Source organism: Hemibagrus wyckioides, linkage group LG23 (assembly GCF_019097595.1).
Source record: "Hemibagrus wyckioides isolate EC202008001 linkage group LG23, SWU_Hwy_1.0, whole genome shotgun sequence".
Taxonomy (NCBI): Eukaryota; Metazoa; Chordata; class Actinopteri; order Siluriformes; family Bagridae; genus Hemibagrus; species Hemibagrus wyckioides.
In genome coordinates, this window is record NC_080732.1 from 15,996,814 (window position 1) to 16,014,349 (window position 17,536).

Consider the following 17,536-nt stretch of genomic DNA (forward strand, 5'->3'; position numbering starts at 1 on the left):
CGAACCAATCAGATTTAGATGATTAAACGTTGGGAGATTGTGTAACATGGTGTATAAATTCACATTTTTCCCCCAAAGTGTTCTTTTAAAATGTATCGTTCAGAATATTCAGGATTTTTCTTACAATTTTTCCCCTCCCGAAATCCCAGGTTTCGCTTCTAAGCCTAAGAAATAACTGATCTAGGATCAGTTTGCGTAGCTCTTTTTAAAGATCAGTAGCACCGATTCTCAGGTAGTAAATGAAGGTTGCCTTTATATCTCATAAACCACATTTTGATCCATATTTTTAGACAACAACACTATTGCCAAAAGTTTTGGGACACCTGCCTTTACATGCACATGAATGTAATATGGAGTTCAGCTATAACAGCTTCAACTCTTCTGGGACGGTTTTCCACAAGGTTTAGGAGTGTGTTTATGGGAATTTTTGACCATTCCTCTAGAAGTGCATTTGTGAGGTCAGGCACTGATGTTGGACGAGAAGGTCTGGCTCACGGTCTCCGCTCTAATTCATCCCAAAGGTGTTCTATCAGGTTGAGGTCAGGACTCTGTGCAGGCCAGTCAAGTTCCTCCACACCAAACTCACTCATCCATGTCTTTATGGACCTTGCTTTGGTCACTGGTGTGCAGTCATGTTGGAACAGGAAGGGGTCATCCCCAAACTGTTCCCACAAAGCATGAAATTGTCCAAAATGTCTTGGTATGAAGCTGAAGCATTAAGAGTTCCTTTCACTGGAACTAAGGGGCCGAGCCCAACCCCTGAAAAACAACACCTGAATTCAGTGATTTGGAGAGGTGTCCCAAAACCTTTGACAATATAGTGTATAAATCCTATTTGTTTAGGAACATTTCATATTTCTTGTATGCCAATTATCTACTTGGAGTGTATCTGCTGCATTTCCTAATCAGTGTTTATGCTTGCGAAAGCTTCCGACTTTTTAAACCGGGAACGTCTCTCTGTTGGCGCGAAGCCAAGCACGTGTCTCCGAAGAGCCGAGGGGGCGGGGCTAAAACAAACAAAAAAAGTCGAACGAGACGCAGCTACAGACGTTGACATGTTTGTAAGACGTAGAGAATGAGCAGAGTGTGTGAATAACAGATGGCAAGTCTCACGTGACAAACTTCGGTTCAGACTGATTCTTTTGAGTGCCATTACTTTGGAAAACCACATCTTACAAAGTTAATAACTGTCAAGATAAGAAAGATGCGCATATACACATACAGGTAAATCCACCACAGGGCAGCGTAATGGACAAGAGCAGTGACGTTAGGATGAACTAGCAGCCATAACGTACAAAAAGTGAGCATCCGGAGTAATGCGATTTATAAATCATCATCATTACCAGCAGCAGCATCGAGGATGTTAACCATCAGCTGCTCAGCTCACTGCTTAAACCGGATTCTTCCTCTGATGTGAAAGTGAGCTTTTGAGAAAATGTCTTGATTAAACATACGTTGAACTCGTTTTTATTAACGTGATGTCAACGAGTGACGCACTCCTGTCGGTTTTACAAGGCTGCTTTTCATTTCAGTGCACCCTGAAAAACATATTTTTGGTTCTTCTAGACATTTTATCCTCGTTGAACGAATGAAAAGACGTGTAAACATGGTAAAAAAACGTGTGCTGTCCACGCACGGACCACCTGTCTGACCTCGCCACGTTCGTTCCCGAAGGCTGTGAAGTTTGAATGCGAGGTGAGGGGCGACGCCCATCGGCTAGACATCTGGACTCAAAACCGCCTGACCAATGAGAGCTTGGGTTTCTGCTCCTGCCCTCCACTTCTACCCCGTCTCAGCTTCTTAAAGAGGGGTGGGGTGGGGTGGGGTACGAGGGACGGACTATTGTCCTCACTCTTGTGGCTCTGGCTCTCACTCCAACCATCTGCCTTCATTCTGGCCACGGTGTGTGTGTGTGTGTTTGTACTTGTGCATAAACCCACATTTTCATCTCTTAGCCCTCACACGCACCAAGCTACCTGACCCGGTGGCAGGCCGAACGTATTGGATTTCTTTAAATCACATTTCCCTCCCATGCTTTACCGTAGAGTGGGCGTGCAGGGAAAGATCGATGGCCTCGTCCCAATATGATGTCGCAAAAAATAAAACGCTCCAAACCCCCCACACACCCGCGGGTCGCCTCATCTCCATGACAATGTGTGTTGCTGTGGAGTCGCCATGGTGAGGCTGGGAATGCGGTGTGTGTGTGTAGGGGGGGACCTTGCGTTTGTGCGCGCCGTGTTGGTGATGTGGGGGCGTCGGTCTCGCGCTCGTACTTCTTTCTCCAACTCCTTTTCTCTCTTTCCGTGACTCCCTCGCTTTTTCCCCTGAACATACACCCTCCCCCAACAAAAAAACTCATTCAATAAAGCAAGAGTCAGCGCTCTTCTTGTGCTTCACACCACTGATTCTAAGAGTTCACAGATAGATGCATCCTAGTGGTAAGAGATATGTCTGACCTCTCAGTGAGACCAGATAAAAAAGGATTGTTTATTAAAAAAATAAACTCGTTTTTCTCAGGAAGAAATAAATGGCAGATAGTCTGGATGGGCCATGTCATGTTCATTTGAATGCCGTTTGAATATTTACCTCATGATCTCAGAAAGCAGATGCTCAGGACTGTGGTGTGGTGTGGTGTGGTTTGGTGTGGTGTGGTTTGGTTTGGTGTGGTGTGGTGTGGTTTGGTGTGGTTTGGTGTGGTGTGGTGTGGTTTGGTGTGGTTTGGTTTGGTGTGGTGTGGTGTGGTTTGGTTTGGTGTGGTGTGGTGTGGTGTATCTGAAAACGGCTCGGAAGTTAAAAGCTATTTCATAGAAAGTCTTGTTGTAATGTTCGTTGTAGAATAACTGCGTGGGGAGGTTCTTAAACTTGTCAGAACACAGAAAGGTAAATATTAAGGTTGCAGCCCTAAACCGTTAGCAGTTTTGAGACGTTCCTAAACTTGTCAGAGCAAAATATGTGCAAGGAAGCGGACACAAGGAGGCGGAGGAAGTTACGGTTAAAGCCAGACAGAGTACACAAACCCAACACTGCATATAACCAAACACGGCATGCAGGCAGTCACTGAATCAAACCCAACACCAAACGAAACTGGGAGCAGTGGTTAGTCCTGTTAAAGCCAAGCAACGAAACACAGGATAAATCCCAACGCGGGATGTAAATCAGTATGTAATGTGTCTTGTGGATAAACTGGGGAGAGAAGTTAAAAGAAGAAACGATCCAAACACCAAAGCCCAACACGAAACGACTGAATAACTGAATGCAGCCTAACAATGCATGCAAGCAAAAAAAAAAAAGAAAAAAAAGGGAGGTGGAACAAATTAGTGATGCCAAACACAGAACACAGCCCAACACTGAATAATACCCAACACAGAACACAACCCAACACTGAATAATACCAAACACAGCACACAGCCCAACACTGAATAATACCCAACACAGAACACAACCCAACACTGAATAATACCAAACACAGCACACAGCCCAACACTGAATAATACCCAACACAGAACACAACCCAACACTGAATAATACCAAACACAGCACACAGCCCAACACTGAATAATACTCAACACAGCACACAGCCCAACACTGAATAATACTCAACACAGCACACAACCCAACACTGAATAATATTCAACACAGAACACAACCCAACACTGAATAATACTCAACACAGAACACAACCCAACACTGAATAATATTCAACACAGAACACAACCCAACACTGAATACCAAACACAGCACACAGCCCAACACTGAATAATACTCAACACAGAACACAACCCAACACTGAATAATATTCAACACAGAACACAACCCAACACTGAATACCAAACACAGCACACAGCCCAACACTGAATAATACTCAACACAGAACACAACCCAACACTGAATAATATTCAACACAGAACACAACCCAACACTGAATACCAAACACAGCACACAGCCCAACACTGAATAATACTCAACACAGAACACAACCCAACACTGAATAATATTCAACACAGAACACAACCCAACACTGAATACCAAACACAACACACAGCCCAACACTGAATAATACTCAACACAGAACACAACCCAACACTGAATAATATTCAACACAACACACAGCCCAACACTGAATAATACTCAACACAGCACACAGCCCAACACTGAATAATACTCAACACAGCACACAGCCCAACACTGAATAATACTCAACACAGCACACAGCCCAACACTGAATAATACTCAACACAGCACACAGCCCAACACTGAATAATACTCAACACAGCACACAGCCCAACACTGAATAATACTCAACACAGCACACAGCCCAACACTGAATAATACTCAACACAGCACACAGCCCAACACTGAATAATACTCAACACAGCACACAGCCCAACACTGAATAATACTCAACACAGCACACAGCCCAACACTGAATAATACTCAACACAGCACACAGCCCAACACTGAATAATACTCAACACAGCACACAGCCCAACACTGAATAATACTCAACACAGCACACAGCCCAACACTGAATAATACTCAACACAGCACACAGCCCAACACTGAATAATACTCAACACAGCACACAGCCCAACACTGAATAATACTCAACACAGCACACAGCCCAACACTGAATAATACTCAACACAGCACACAGCCCAACACTGAATAATACTCAACACAGCACACAGCCCAACACTGAATAATACTCAACACAGCACACAGCCCAACACTGAATAATACTCAACACAGCACACAGCCCAACACTGAATAATACTCAACACAGCACACAGCCCAACACTGAATAATACTCAACACAGCACACAGCCCAACACTGAATAATACTCAACACAGCACACAGCCCAACACTGAATAATACTCAACACAGCACACAGCCCAACACTGAATAATACTCAACACAGCACACAGCCCAACACTGAATAATACTCAACACAGCACACAGCCCAACACTGAATAATACTCAACACAGCACACAGCCCAACACTGAATAATACTCAACACAGCACACAGCCCAACACTGAATAATACTCAACACAGACAGTCATAGGAAGCTTTTCATTGCTTGATGATTGCAGATTGTGTCTGATTGATTGTGTGAGACAGGCCAATACTAAAAGCAACCAATCTACTGCTCTGAAGATATGAAAAATTGATATAATATTTCCTAATAATGGAAGACATTATTGTTATAAATAGGTTATTTGCATGAAGTTGCTGGAGGGTTTTACAAAACTCTTGACTATATGTATGGAAAATATGTGCTGTGTTTTGGGTCAGGGTTAAAACTAGGCTCAAACTATTAGCTGATTCAGGATCGTTAAACTTGAACCTTATTCCATTGTTGTCTCAATCTTTTTGCACGAATGAAACACTGGAATCATGTTGAGAAAATATTAACGAAAAGCATTTAATAATGAAGGCAAGAGAACTGAGATGAAGGTAATGCTTTAATTACGTCTATAACTGTTTACTCGATAGTGTCAGTTACTGAAGCACCGAATAGCGAATCCTGTCCTCATCTGATCTGTGTATTTTTATCCTCTTGTGAGGATTTTTTAGTTAGCATGCTAAGACCATCCTTTATAGATTTGAAAGCAATACAACTCTAACAATGACTATAAATGTAAAAACTTTCTCTTCATTCATTAGTGAGGACGAAACCCAAAACTTTTTCCTTTCCAGCTTGTTTCTGCCTGTGAGCAGGTGGAGAAATAAATAATAAATCTTTTTTATTTCATACTGTTACTCAGCCCTGGGGGACCATGTCATCATATCTGTAGCATACTACTCTTTATTTTATTTTATTTTATTTTATTTTATTTTATTTTATTTTATTTTATTTTATTTTATTTTATTTTATTTTATTTTATTTTATTTTTTATTTTATTTTATTCATTTGTTTAATTAAATACATTTTTTTTTTCATTTTATTTCATTTTAAATATTTTCAGATTTATTTATTTATTTATCTATCTATCTATCAAACTTCATGTTCCCGGAAGTATCTCAGTAAAAAGTTTGTGAAGCGGTAGAGCGAGCATCACTCCGAACGCTCTCTCACTCGGTTCCGACGATCTTAAATTTTATCATGCTTTTGGATGAACAGGGGTTAAGTTTGTGATTGCTTTCGGAGCACTTGGGATCTGGGGGGCGGTGGGGACAGCGTGAAATGCTGATTGGACTCTTTTTGTTTGTTTATCTCCAACCGGATCGGCTTGACTTGGCGGCCAGGTCTAAAAAAAAATCAAAACACTAAATTACCCCCCCCCCCACACACACACACACTTTTCAGGATTTCCAATGCTGGATTATTTCAAACTGTTGCTTTTCCTCATGCTTTTCTGACCCCTACCCACCCCCCATCTGTCCTGACCCTCAGGTCTTTGTTCCCCTTTTCCGTCTTTTGTCCACACGTCCACGCGCTCTTCGTTTCCTCGTCTCTCCTGATTCATTCTTACTCCTCTCTCTCTCTCTCTTTGCTCTTCATATACTGCTCTTATTCTCGTTACTCTCATCTGTGTGCTGTAATGATGATCTCATCCTTACCGATACTCAAACACCAATTCTCCATCATTCCCCTTCTCTCTCTCTCTCTCTCTCTCTTCCTGTCTTTCAGTAATGTGTGTGTGATCTCATCCCTGTTCATTCCCTCCTCTCTCACTCCTCATCCCTTTCTCAGCGATGATGACATCTGATGACGTGTCGTGTTTAGGCATGAGAGGATACTCCAGAGCCACCACATGAGACACGTTCCTGATGCAAAACGATCCTGACGCGTATTTATACTGTAATGAAAACAAATCTAACCACATTACACGTTGTATCGGGATTTTATAGCAGCAAAAGGATCAGGGTTTATGATCTAAAGTCTAATTTACCCCTGTTATTAACATATAAAAGTACTTCGTGGCTACGTTAGTCACATGGTAAGATTGTGTGCCTTAAATGATTAGGCTAAATAAAAATGTGTGCCATTACCACAATTCATACTTCTGTGAAGTCAAGGCTCGCTCACAAACTTCTGGTGCTGCTGCCTGATGTTGAGTTTATAATGAAACTGAAAATATATTCACGATACACCTCAGACAAGCTAAAGAAATATTTTCTATTGCGATATCCCTTACAGAGAAATTCTGCCTCATGCCTGGTTGTGATTGATCACTGTTGATCGATTACTCTTTGTCCTTGTCCTTTAGTGCCCATGGGGCTGTACCCCCCGCCCCTGCAGCAGGTCTTCCAGGCTCCCCGGAGGCCGGGCATGGGCACCGTTGGGAAGCCCATCAAGCTGCTGGCTAACTACTTTGAAGTGGAGATCCCCAAGATGGACGTCTACCACTACGAGGTGGACATCAAACCCGACAAGTGTCCTCGTCGAGTCAACAGGTGTCATACTTGTTTATCAAATTCTAAATATGGAGAATTCCCGTCCTGTTAATCTTCATAGAGTGACGGCTAATACGGCTCACTCCTTGACCTTTACAGGGAAGTCGTGGAGTACATGGTACAGCATTTCAAACCTCAGCTCTTCGGCGACCGCAAGCCGGTGTATGATGGCAAGAAGAACATCTACACCGTCCTGGCTCTTCCTATAGGAAGCGAAAAGGTCAGTGACAGTCAGAGAGGTGTTTCAGTCCACACCATCACGTTGTTCTGACCCTGTTATCCATCGTATTGCAGGTGGACTTCGAGGTCACCATACCAGGTGAGGGGAAGGACCGGATCTTTAAGGTTTCGATCCGCTGGCTGGCGAAGGTGTCATGGAGGCTGCTGCAGGAGACGCTGGTGAGCGGGCGGCTCCAGGTCCCGCTGGATTCAGTTCAGGCTCTGGACGTGGCCATGAGACACCTGGCATCCATGAGGTACATGAGATCTGAATGATGTCTCTGGATGTTTGTGTTTGTTTTATTCTGAATTTCAATTCACCAAACCTTGTCCTGAGGGCCGTAAAAAAAATTCGGATCCAGAAATTAGCAGTTATTAACACCGTTTCTTCACTTCCCTGGTAACTTTCCAGAACATGATAGATTGTCATATTTTCTGTCCTCATACACAGTTTTCTCTCATTTTTTTCTCCACCCCCCCCCAGGTACACTCCAGTGGGCCGCTCCTTCTTCTCTCCCCCTGAAGGGTACTACCATCCCCTGGGAGGAGGTAGAGAGGTCTGGTTCGGCTTCCATCAGTCCGTACGCCCGGCTATGTGGAAGATGATGCTTAACATTGACGGTAAAAGGGTTTTTTTCAGTCATTATTTCTAATGATTGTCTGTAATGAATTTTTTTCTGTTTTGGTGACGATGATCTTAGACCGCATCACGTGACGGGATTAACACTCCCTTACACTAAAAGCGCAAGGAGCTTTATTCTTCTCTGTAATCAGGTTTATATCCGCCTTGCAGATAGAAATGAGTGTCTCAGTCTGCTGTACCACAATAAAACTGGGCGGGGCTATTCTTCTGTAAACTTCCTACATGATATGTACGGTCCTTTTTATGTAGTTTCTGGAATGTTTTCATGGGCAGTATGTTGTCCACTTTTGTTCATTTATCAACAATATTCTACATGCAGCGTTGCCAGATTGGGTGGGTTTCCCCTCACGGCTCCTTTGGCTCACGTCTAACCGGGAAAAAATGCATTGGGCGGGTTGTTAAAATTTGGACGTTTTTAATTATATGGTTCAGTTTACCCAATAAGGTTGAGGAGAATCCTGTCCAATCAGGTGGTTGTACTCGTTGCACTCGTTAAGCCGATATCACAAAGTTATTAACAAAGCAGTAAGTGTTTTAAAGTGGTGTAAATATAGAAAGTCCTACTGAAAAGATTGGGAGAGCGACCCGTTCTATAATATTTCAAGAGATGTTCTGGGAAAATTCTCTGCATTAAGTGGGCGGGGTTTAAGATGTAGTTAGGCTGGAAATCTTCAGCCCAGTCTGGCAACCCTGTCTACACAAAGCCTAGTTATGAGAACGTCTCCAGGAGAAATTGTGTGAGGAAAAACGTGAAGCTTGTGAGAGAAAAACTTTATATCAAACAACGTGATATATGACAACTAGTCACTGATTATTTGACAATATCATATGACATATGATATATCATTGATATATATCGTTTTCATTCCTTCTTATTTAATCTCAAAGCTATTTTCTTGATATGCAAGACCTTGATATAATCCAAAACCATGATATTATGATATAAACAGTTGTTTAGCAATTTTTTAATAGACTTTTCTCGTCTTCAGTGTCCGCCACGGCTTTCTACAAAGCCCAGCCTGTCATCGAGTTCATGTGTGAGGTTCTGGACATCCGCAACATCGACGAGCAGCCCAAGACCTTAACCGATTCTCAAAGGGTTCGCTTCACCAAGGAAATCAAGGGTGAGTTACAGCCCACACACACACAGTAACGATTCACACACTTCATCTCCACCAGGCGGCCATTCGACTCGCCACTGGTTCCATCACTCGGACCCTTTCATCTCTGTGGTTGTGAATCGATTTGATTCTGAATCATTCCGAACCAAGTGAATCACGAGCATCAGAAATCTATAAAGCGGTTAAATGAAATGTAACGCCCTGAAGCGAGAAGCTATATATGAAATCAAATCCAACTCTTCCAGACGTTCTTGCTTTTCTTCCCATCACCCTAATAAAGCAACAGTCCTGTCTTTACGCTTTTCTTTAAATCTTGTGGATTATTGATGGACACGGTTAAACACCAGGCAGTCACTTCTACTGATAAATGCTTATATACAGATTTCTGAGGGAAATAATATTAAATTAGAGAGCTGGATTAAAATTAAACATGTAGGGCCTGTACCACACTATATTTCTCTCCTATGGAATAAAGCAATGGTTGTTGCTTATATTTGGCATATTATAATGTGTGTGTGTGTGTGTTTCAGGGCTGAAGGTGGAGGTGACGCACTGCGGTCAGATGAAAAGGAAGTATCGTGTGTGTAACGTCACTCGCCGTCCTGCCAGCCACCAGACGTGAGTGTGTGCACAGTGTGTGTGATTGATTTTTTTTTCCATGGCGCAAGAATTACAGAGAAATGAACAAAATCAGAATAATCATTTATCATAAATAAACTAATCATTAATACGGTGGCTTGAGAAGTGCAAAACAAATCCAAGAAACACAATGACAAACTGGACAAAGGTAGGTCTAGTGTGCGAATGGAATTCTTCCCTCTGATTGGACGAGACATCTGTCACTCAGGGTATACAGAAAGTCCAGCAGTAGAAAGTGGATTGTTGTGTGTATGAACGCAGAGCTCTGCTCTTACAGCGCTTCTTCACATCCTTTAATCTGGAATAGTTTCGTCTTTGACACATCCCTGCGTTCTTCAGGTGTGTGTTTAGAGATCACAAACTCATCTTTACGCCTCAGTGTATCCAAAATCACGCCCCATGAACCTCCTTCCTCAAAGCAGCGCTGAATGAACTCAATTGTCTTATAAATATAAATATATACACGTTTATTTTATTTTAAACGTTGAAAATAAGTGATTTAAAGTGAAGGCAGAACTCCACACGTACACAAGATACACAGTTTCCTACTTCTTGTATATCTTGAGTGACAGATGTCTCGTCCAATCAGAGGGAAGAATTCCATTCACACACTATACTTACCTTTTCCAGGTTTGTCTGAATCGTCCTTGTGTTCTTGAGAAGCCTAGGAAAGTGACCTTACCTCTAAAATACTATATTTTTTCGTTTTCACACCCCCAAAAAGGTAAGGAATTCTAGTATGTAAATAGCAAGCAGTGACGCTGATAGACCTCCGTAAACAGATGTTAATTATTGAGAGATAACATCTGGGCACGTTTTCGCAGGTTCCCTCTGCAGCTGGAGAGCGGACAGACGGTGGAGTGCACGGTCGCGCAGTATTTTAAACAGAAGTACAACCTGCAGCTGAAGTACCCTCACCTGCCGTGTCTGCAGGTCGGCCAGGAGCAGAAACACACCTACCTGCCCCTGGAGGTGAGGCGACCTCGTTGTAGGAATACTCCTAACAATAAAAGCTGGACTAAAATTTCTGATGCTGTTCTTGTTTCTTGTCAGGTGTGTAACATCGTAGCAGGGCAGAGATGCATCAAGAAACTGACCGATAATCAGACGTCCACTATGATCAAAGCCACAGCACGCTCAGCACCGGACAGGCAGGAGGAGATCAGCAGACTGGTGAGCACTGACCTCTAGTGTTCAGGGGTTGATATGCAACACACAGTTTTATTTTTTCTTTACGTTAGGAAGACGTTTTTATGCAAAGTGCCCTTTAACACTAGGGCTTTTGATATCCCTAGATATTCCGTGTAACTATAAATGGATAAAAAAATCACAGTGTGGTGTTCTTTAATTAGTAAAATATGAAATCTTCAAGGTGAATCCAGAAATGTAAAGCTCAGACGGTTAGTGCTCAGAAGAACTGCTTATTGTTTATTAACCGAACCTCAGACCTTTTTTATTCCTCCTCATGATCCCTCCTCGTCCTTGTGCGTCTCTGTGCAGATGAAGAATGCTAATTTTAATCTGGACCCCTACATTCAAGAGTTTGGGATCAAGGTGCGGGACGACATGGCCGAGGTGACGGGTCGAGTCCTGCCGGCTCCCATCCTGCAGTACGGAGGCAGGGTAAGAGAGGCGCAGCGGCCGGAGTCTCACCATGAGCTACTCGTGAAACATTGTTTTTTCAAATCCTAATTTTTCAATAATTTTGTTAAAAATGATTCAGGGTCACACATTACTCAGTTTGCTTTGTCAAGAAAATAAAAAAAAGTAAAAAAAAAAAAAAAATTTAAGCTTTTTTCCCCCCCTTTGATTTCAATTTTTTTTATTTAATTGCAATCTTTATTTATTTATTTATTTATTTACTTACTTACTTACTTACTTACTTACTTATAGTTTGGTTCTTCTTGTCATTGCTTTATTTTTAGTTATTTAATTATTTGGGTTTTTTCTTACTTCATTTTGTTTTTTTACTTTGCCTATTTCATTTGTTGCCTTTTTTGTTAATTTATTTATTTATTTATTTTTAATCATTATTGAAGTATTACACATCATCTCCTTTCATTTCATTTATTATTTCTTGGTTTAGTTTCTATATACTCTTTATTTCTTTAGCTTTTTTGTTTTATTTTTTTCTGTCATGTCTCCCTTTTTTTTATTTCTTCTCTTGTAGTATTTTTTGTTTCTATTTTCTTTTCTTTCTTTCTTTCTTTCTTTCTTTCTTTCTTTCTTTCTTTCTTTCTTTCTTTCTGTCTTTCTGTCTTTCTGTCTTTCTACCTACCTTGCTTACCATACTTACCTACCTCCCTCACTCCCTACCTTGCTTACCATACTTACCTACCTCCTTCACTCCCTACCTACCTCCATACCTACCTCCATACTTACCTACCTCCCTCACTCCCTACCTACCTCCATACCTACCTCCTACTTGCCTACTTCCCTCACTCCCTACCTACCTCCATACCTACCTCCATACTTACCTACCTCCCTCACTCCCTACCTACCTCCATACCTACCTCCATACTTACCTACCTCCCCTCCCCTCCACCTCCATACCTACCTCCTACTTGCCTACTTCCCTCACTCCCTACCTACCTCCATACCTACCTCCATACTTACCTACCTCCCTCACTCCCTACCTACCTCCATACCTACCTCCATACTTACCTCCATACTTGCCTACTTCCCTCACTCCCTACCTACCTCCATACCTACCTCCATACTTGCCTACTTCCCTCACTCCCTACCTACCTCACTCCCTACCTACCTCCATACTTGCCTACCTCCCTCACTCCCTACCTACCTCCCTCACTCCCTACCTACCTCCATACTTGCCTACCTCCCTCACTCCCTACCTACCTCCATACCTACCTCCATACTTGCCTACCTCCCTCACTCCCTACCTACCTCCATACTTGCCTACCTCCCTCCCTACCTACCTCCCTCACTCCCTACCTACCTCCATACCTACCTCCATACTTGCCTACCTCCCTCGCTCCCTGCCTACCTCCATACCTACCTCCCTCCCTACCTACCTCCCTCACTCCCTACCTACCTCCATACCTACCTCCATACTTGCCTACCTCCATACCTACCTCCCTCCCTCCCTACCTACCTCCATACCTACCTCCATACTTGCCTACTTCCCTCGCTCCCTACCTACCTCCATACTTGCCTACTTCCCTCGCTCCCTACCTACCTCCATACTTGCCTACTTCCCTCACTCCCTACCTACCTCCATACCTACCTCCCTCCCTACCTACCTCCCTCACTCCCTACCTACCTCCATACTTGCCTACCTCCCTCACTCCCTACCTACCTCTATACCTACCTCCCTCCCTACCTACCTCCCTCACTCCCTACCTACCTCCCTCACTCCCTACCTACCTCCATACCTCCCTCCCTCCCTTCCTACCTCCCTCCCTCCCTACCTACCTCCATACCTACCTCCATACTTGCCTACCTCCCTCACTCCCTACCTACCTCCCTCACTCCCTACCTACCTCCATACCTACCTCCATACTTGCCTACTTCCCTCACTCCCTACCTACCTCCATACTTGCCTACCTACCTCCCTCACTCCCTACCTACCTCCATACCTACCTCCATACTTGCCTACCTCCCTCGCTCCCTACCTACCTCCCTACCTACCTCCCTCACTCCCTACCTACCTCCATACCTACCTCCATACTTGCCTACTTCCCTCACTCCCTACCTACCTCCATACTTGCCTACCTCCCTCCCTACCTACCTCCCTCACTCCCTACCTACCTCCATACTTGCCTACCTCCCTCGCTCCCTACCTACCTCCCTACCTACCTCGCTCCCTACCTACCTCCCTACCTACCTCCCTCCCTACCTACCTCCCTCACTCCCTACCTACCTCCATACCTACCTCCATACTTGCCTACTTCCCTCGCTCCCTACCTACCTCCATACTTGCCTACTTCCCTCACTCCCTACCTACCTCCATACCTACCTCCCTCCCTACCTACCTCCCTCACTCCCTACCTACCTCCATACTTGCCTACCTCCCTCGCTCCCTACCTACCTCCATACCTACCTCCCTGCCTACCTCCCTCGCTCCCTACCTACCTCCATACCTACCTCCCTACCTACCTCCCTCACTCCCTACCTACCTCCATACTTGCCTACCTCCCTCACTCCCTACCTACCTCCATACCTACCTCCATACTTGCCTACCTCCCTCACTCCCTACCTACCTCCATACCTACCTCCATACTTGCCTACCTCCCTCACTCCCTACCTACCTCCATACCTCCCTCCCTCCATACCTACCTCCATACTTGCCTACCTCCCTCACTCCCTACCTACCTCCATACCTACCTCCATACTTGCCTACCTCCCTCACTCCCTACCTACCTCCATACCTACCTCCATACTTGCCTACCTCCCTCACTCCCTACCTACCTCCATACCTACCTCCATACTTGCCTACCTCCCTCACTCCCTACCTACCTCCATACCTACCTCCATACTTGCCTACCTCCCTCACTCCCTACCTACCTCCATACCTACCTCCATACTTGCCTACCTCCCTCACTCCCTACCTACCTCCATACCTACCTCCCTCCCTACCTACCTCCCTCACTCCCTACCTACCTCCATACTTGCCTACCTCCCTCGCTCCCTACCTACCTCCATACCTACCTCCCTACCTACCTCCCTCACTCCCTACCTACCTCCATACTTGCCTACCTCCCTCCCTCCCTACCTACCTCCATACCTACCTCCATACTTACCTACCTCCCTCACTCCCTACTTACCTCCCTACCTACCTCCCTCACTCCCTACCTACCTCCATACCTACCTCCATACTTGCCTACCTCCCTCACTCCCTACCTACCTCCATACTTGCCTACCTCCCTCACTCCCCTCCTAGGTGTAATGTGACATTTTCTCTCTGCAGAACCGAGCTATCGCTACACCCAACCAGGGAGTGTGGGACATGCGGGGGAAACAGTTCTACAACGGGATCGAGATTAAAGTGTGGGCCATCGCCTGCTTCGCCCCTCAGAAACAGTGTCGTGAAGAGGTGCTGAAGTACGTGTAGATCATCTTCATCATCATCATCTCTTACTGTACTGAGTGACTGCTTCTCTCCTTCAGTTTAATAGAAACTCTGACTCTCCTCTTGTTCTATTTATCTCTCTCCTTCTCTCTCTCTCCTCTCTCTCCATCTCCCCCCTTTCTCTCTCTCTCTCTCTCTCTCTCTCTCTCTCTCCCCTCTGTCTATTTCTCTCTCTCTGTCTCTCTTCTTCTCTTTTCTCCTTCTCCTCTCCTTCTCTCTCTCTCTCTCTCTCTGTCTGTCTCTCTTCTTCTCTTTTCTCCTCTCCTTCTCTCTCTCTCTCTGTCTGTCTCTCTTCTTCTCTTTTCTCCTCTCCTTCTCTCTCTCTCTCTCTCTCTCTCTCTCTCTACTGCAGGAACTTCACAGATCAGCTACGCAAGATCTCGAAAGATGCCGGGATGCCCATTCAGGGTCAGCCGTGTTTCTGTAAATACGCCCAGGGAGCCGACAGCGTGGAGCCCATGTTCAGACACCTTAAGAACACCTACTCCGGTCTGCAGCTCATCATCGTCATCCTGCCCGGGAAGACACCTGTCTATGGTACACAACAACACAAAGCTCTGATCACTGACTCTGGCTTTAATATTTTAGTATTTAATATTATATATCAGTTTTAATATATTTAATGTATTTATTTTTATTAAAACATATTAAATGTGTGTTTGTAGCGGAGGTTAAGCGTGTAGGAGACACTCTCCTAGGAATGGCCACTCAGTGTGTTCAGGTGAAGAATGTTGTGAAGACGTCACCGCAGACCCTCTCCAACCTCTGCCTGAAGATCAACGTCAAACTCGGCGGCATAAACAACATCCTGGTACCACATCAAAGGTGAGAGCTTAAGGATGGAGAGAGAGAGATGAGAGATTTAAACAGAGAGAGAGAGGAGAGACGAGAGACTTGGAGAGAGAGAGAGGAGAGACGAGAGACTTGGAGAGAGAGAGAGAGAGACGAGAGATTTAAACAGAGAGAGAGAGGAGAGACGAGAGACTTGGAGAGAGAGAGAGGAGAGACGAGAGACTTGGAGAGAGAGAGAGAGACGAGAGATTTAAACAGAGAGAGAGAGGAGAGACGAGAGACTTGGAGAGAGAGAGGAGAGACGAGAGACTTGGGGAGAGAGAGAGAGAGAGAGAGAGATTTAAACAGAGAGAGAGAGAGGAGAGATTTAAACAGAGAGAGAGAGAGAGAGGAGAGACGAGAGACTTGGAGAGAGAGAGAGGAGAGACGAGAGACTTGGGGAGAGAGAGAGAGAGAGAGAGAGAGATTTAAACAGAGAGAGAGAGAGGAGAGACGAGAGACTTGGAGAGAGAGAGAGGAGAGACGAGAGAGAGAGAGAGAGAGAGACGAGAGATTTAAACAGAGAGAGAGAGGAGAGACGAGAGACTTGGAGAGAGAGAGGAGAGACGAGAGACTTGGGGAGAGAGAGAGAGAGAGAGAGAGAGAGAGAGAGATTTAAACAGAGAGAGAGGAGAGGCGAGAGACTTGGAGAGAGAGAGAGAGACAGACGAGAGATTTAAACAGAGAGAGAAAGAGATGAGAGATTTATACAGAGAGAGAGAGAGAGAGAGAGAGAGAGAGAGGCATAGATAGGTGAGAAACTTGTACACAGAGAGAGAGAGAGAGAGATAGATAGATAGACAAGAGACTTGTACAGAGAGAGAGACTAGAGACTTATACACAGAGAGAGATAGATGAGAAACTTATAAAGAGAGAGAGAGATGAGAGACTTATACAGAGAGAGAGAGATAGACAAGAGGCTTATACAGAGAGAGAGACAAGAGACTTGTACAGAGAGAGAGACGAGAGACTTATACACAGAGAGAGAGACAAGAGATTTGTACAGAGAGAGAGATGAGAGACTTATACAGAGAGAGAGAGATAGACAAGAGACTTGTACAGAGAGAGAGACAAGAGATTTGTACAGAGAGAGAGATGAGAGACTTATACAGAGAGAGAGAGAGAGAGAGAGAGAGACAAGAGGCTTATACAGAGAGAGAGAAAGAGAGACGAGACCTTATACAAAGAGAGATAGACACAGAGAGAGAGAGAGAGAGAGAGAAGATGAGAGACTTTTACAGAGAGAGAGAGAGAAGGTGAGAGGAATAGAGAGAGACAGAGAGAAAGGAAGAGAAGGAGAGACTCGTACAAAGAGAGAGAGAGAGGCTTTTAGACAGGTAGGGAGAGACAGAGAGACACACGGAAGGAGAGAGAAGGAGAGCTACATGATTTAGAATGAGAAATATAAGAGAAAGATAGAGAGAGAGAGGATTACCACAAAGAGAGAATGAGACAGTAACACACACACACATAGAGGAGGAGAGGTTGTGTGTGTGTGTGTGTGTGTGTGTTTAGACATGTTATCAGGTATGAGCAGGTTGTGTGTGATACATTGGCAGGTCCGCAGTGTTCCAGCAGCCCGTCATCTTCCTG

General features: G+C 44.4%; 1 protein-coding gene across 1 annotated transcript in view; it reads left to right on the plus strand.

Moving 5' to 3' along the window:
* ago1 (argonaute RISC component 1) overlaps positions 1-17,536 on the plus strand; it is a 35,390-nt gene that overhangs the window by 2,141 nt on the left and 15,713 nt on the right. Inside the window, exons 2-14 of the mRNA XM_058377107.1 lie at positions 7,215-7,401; positions 7,501-7,621; positions 7,696-7,877; positions 8,105-8,241; positions 9,253-9,387; positions 9,915-10,002; positions 10,848-10,995; positions 11,077-11,196; positions 11,524-11,646; positions 14,951-15,084; positions 15,465-15,649; positions 15,778-15,937; positions 17,503-17,536. The exon at positions 17,503-17,536 is cut by the window's right edge and continues 57 nt beyond it. Coding sequence (XP_058233090.1) covers positions 7,215-7,401; positions 7,501-7,621; positions 7,696-7,877; positions 8,105-8,241; positions 9,253-9,387; positions 9,915-10,002; positions 10,848-10,995; positions 11,077-11,196; positions 11,524-11,646; positions 14,951-15,084; positions 15,465-15,649; positions 15,778-15,937; positions 17,503-17,536 — 1,754 coding nt within the window. The remainder of the gene's footprint in view (positions 1-7,214; positions 7,402-7,500; positions 7,622-7,695; positions 7,878-8,104; positions 8,242-9,252; positions 9,388-9,914; positions 10,003-10,847; positions 10,996-11,076; positions 11,197-11,523; positions 11,647-14,950; positions 15,085-15,464; positions 15,650-15,777; positions 15,938-17,502) is intronic.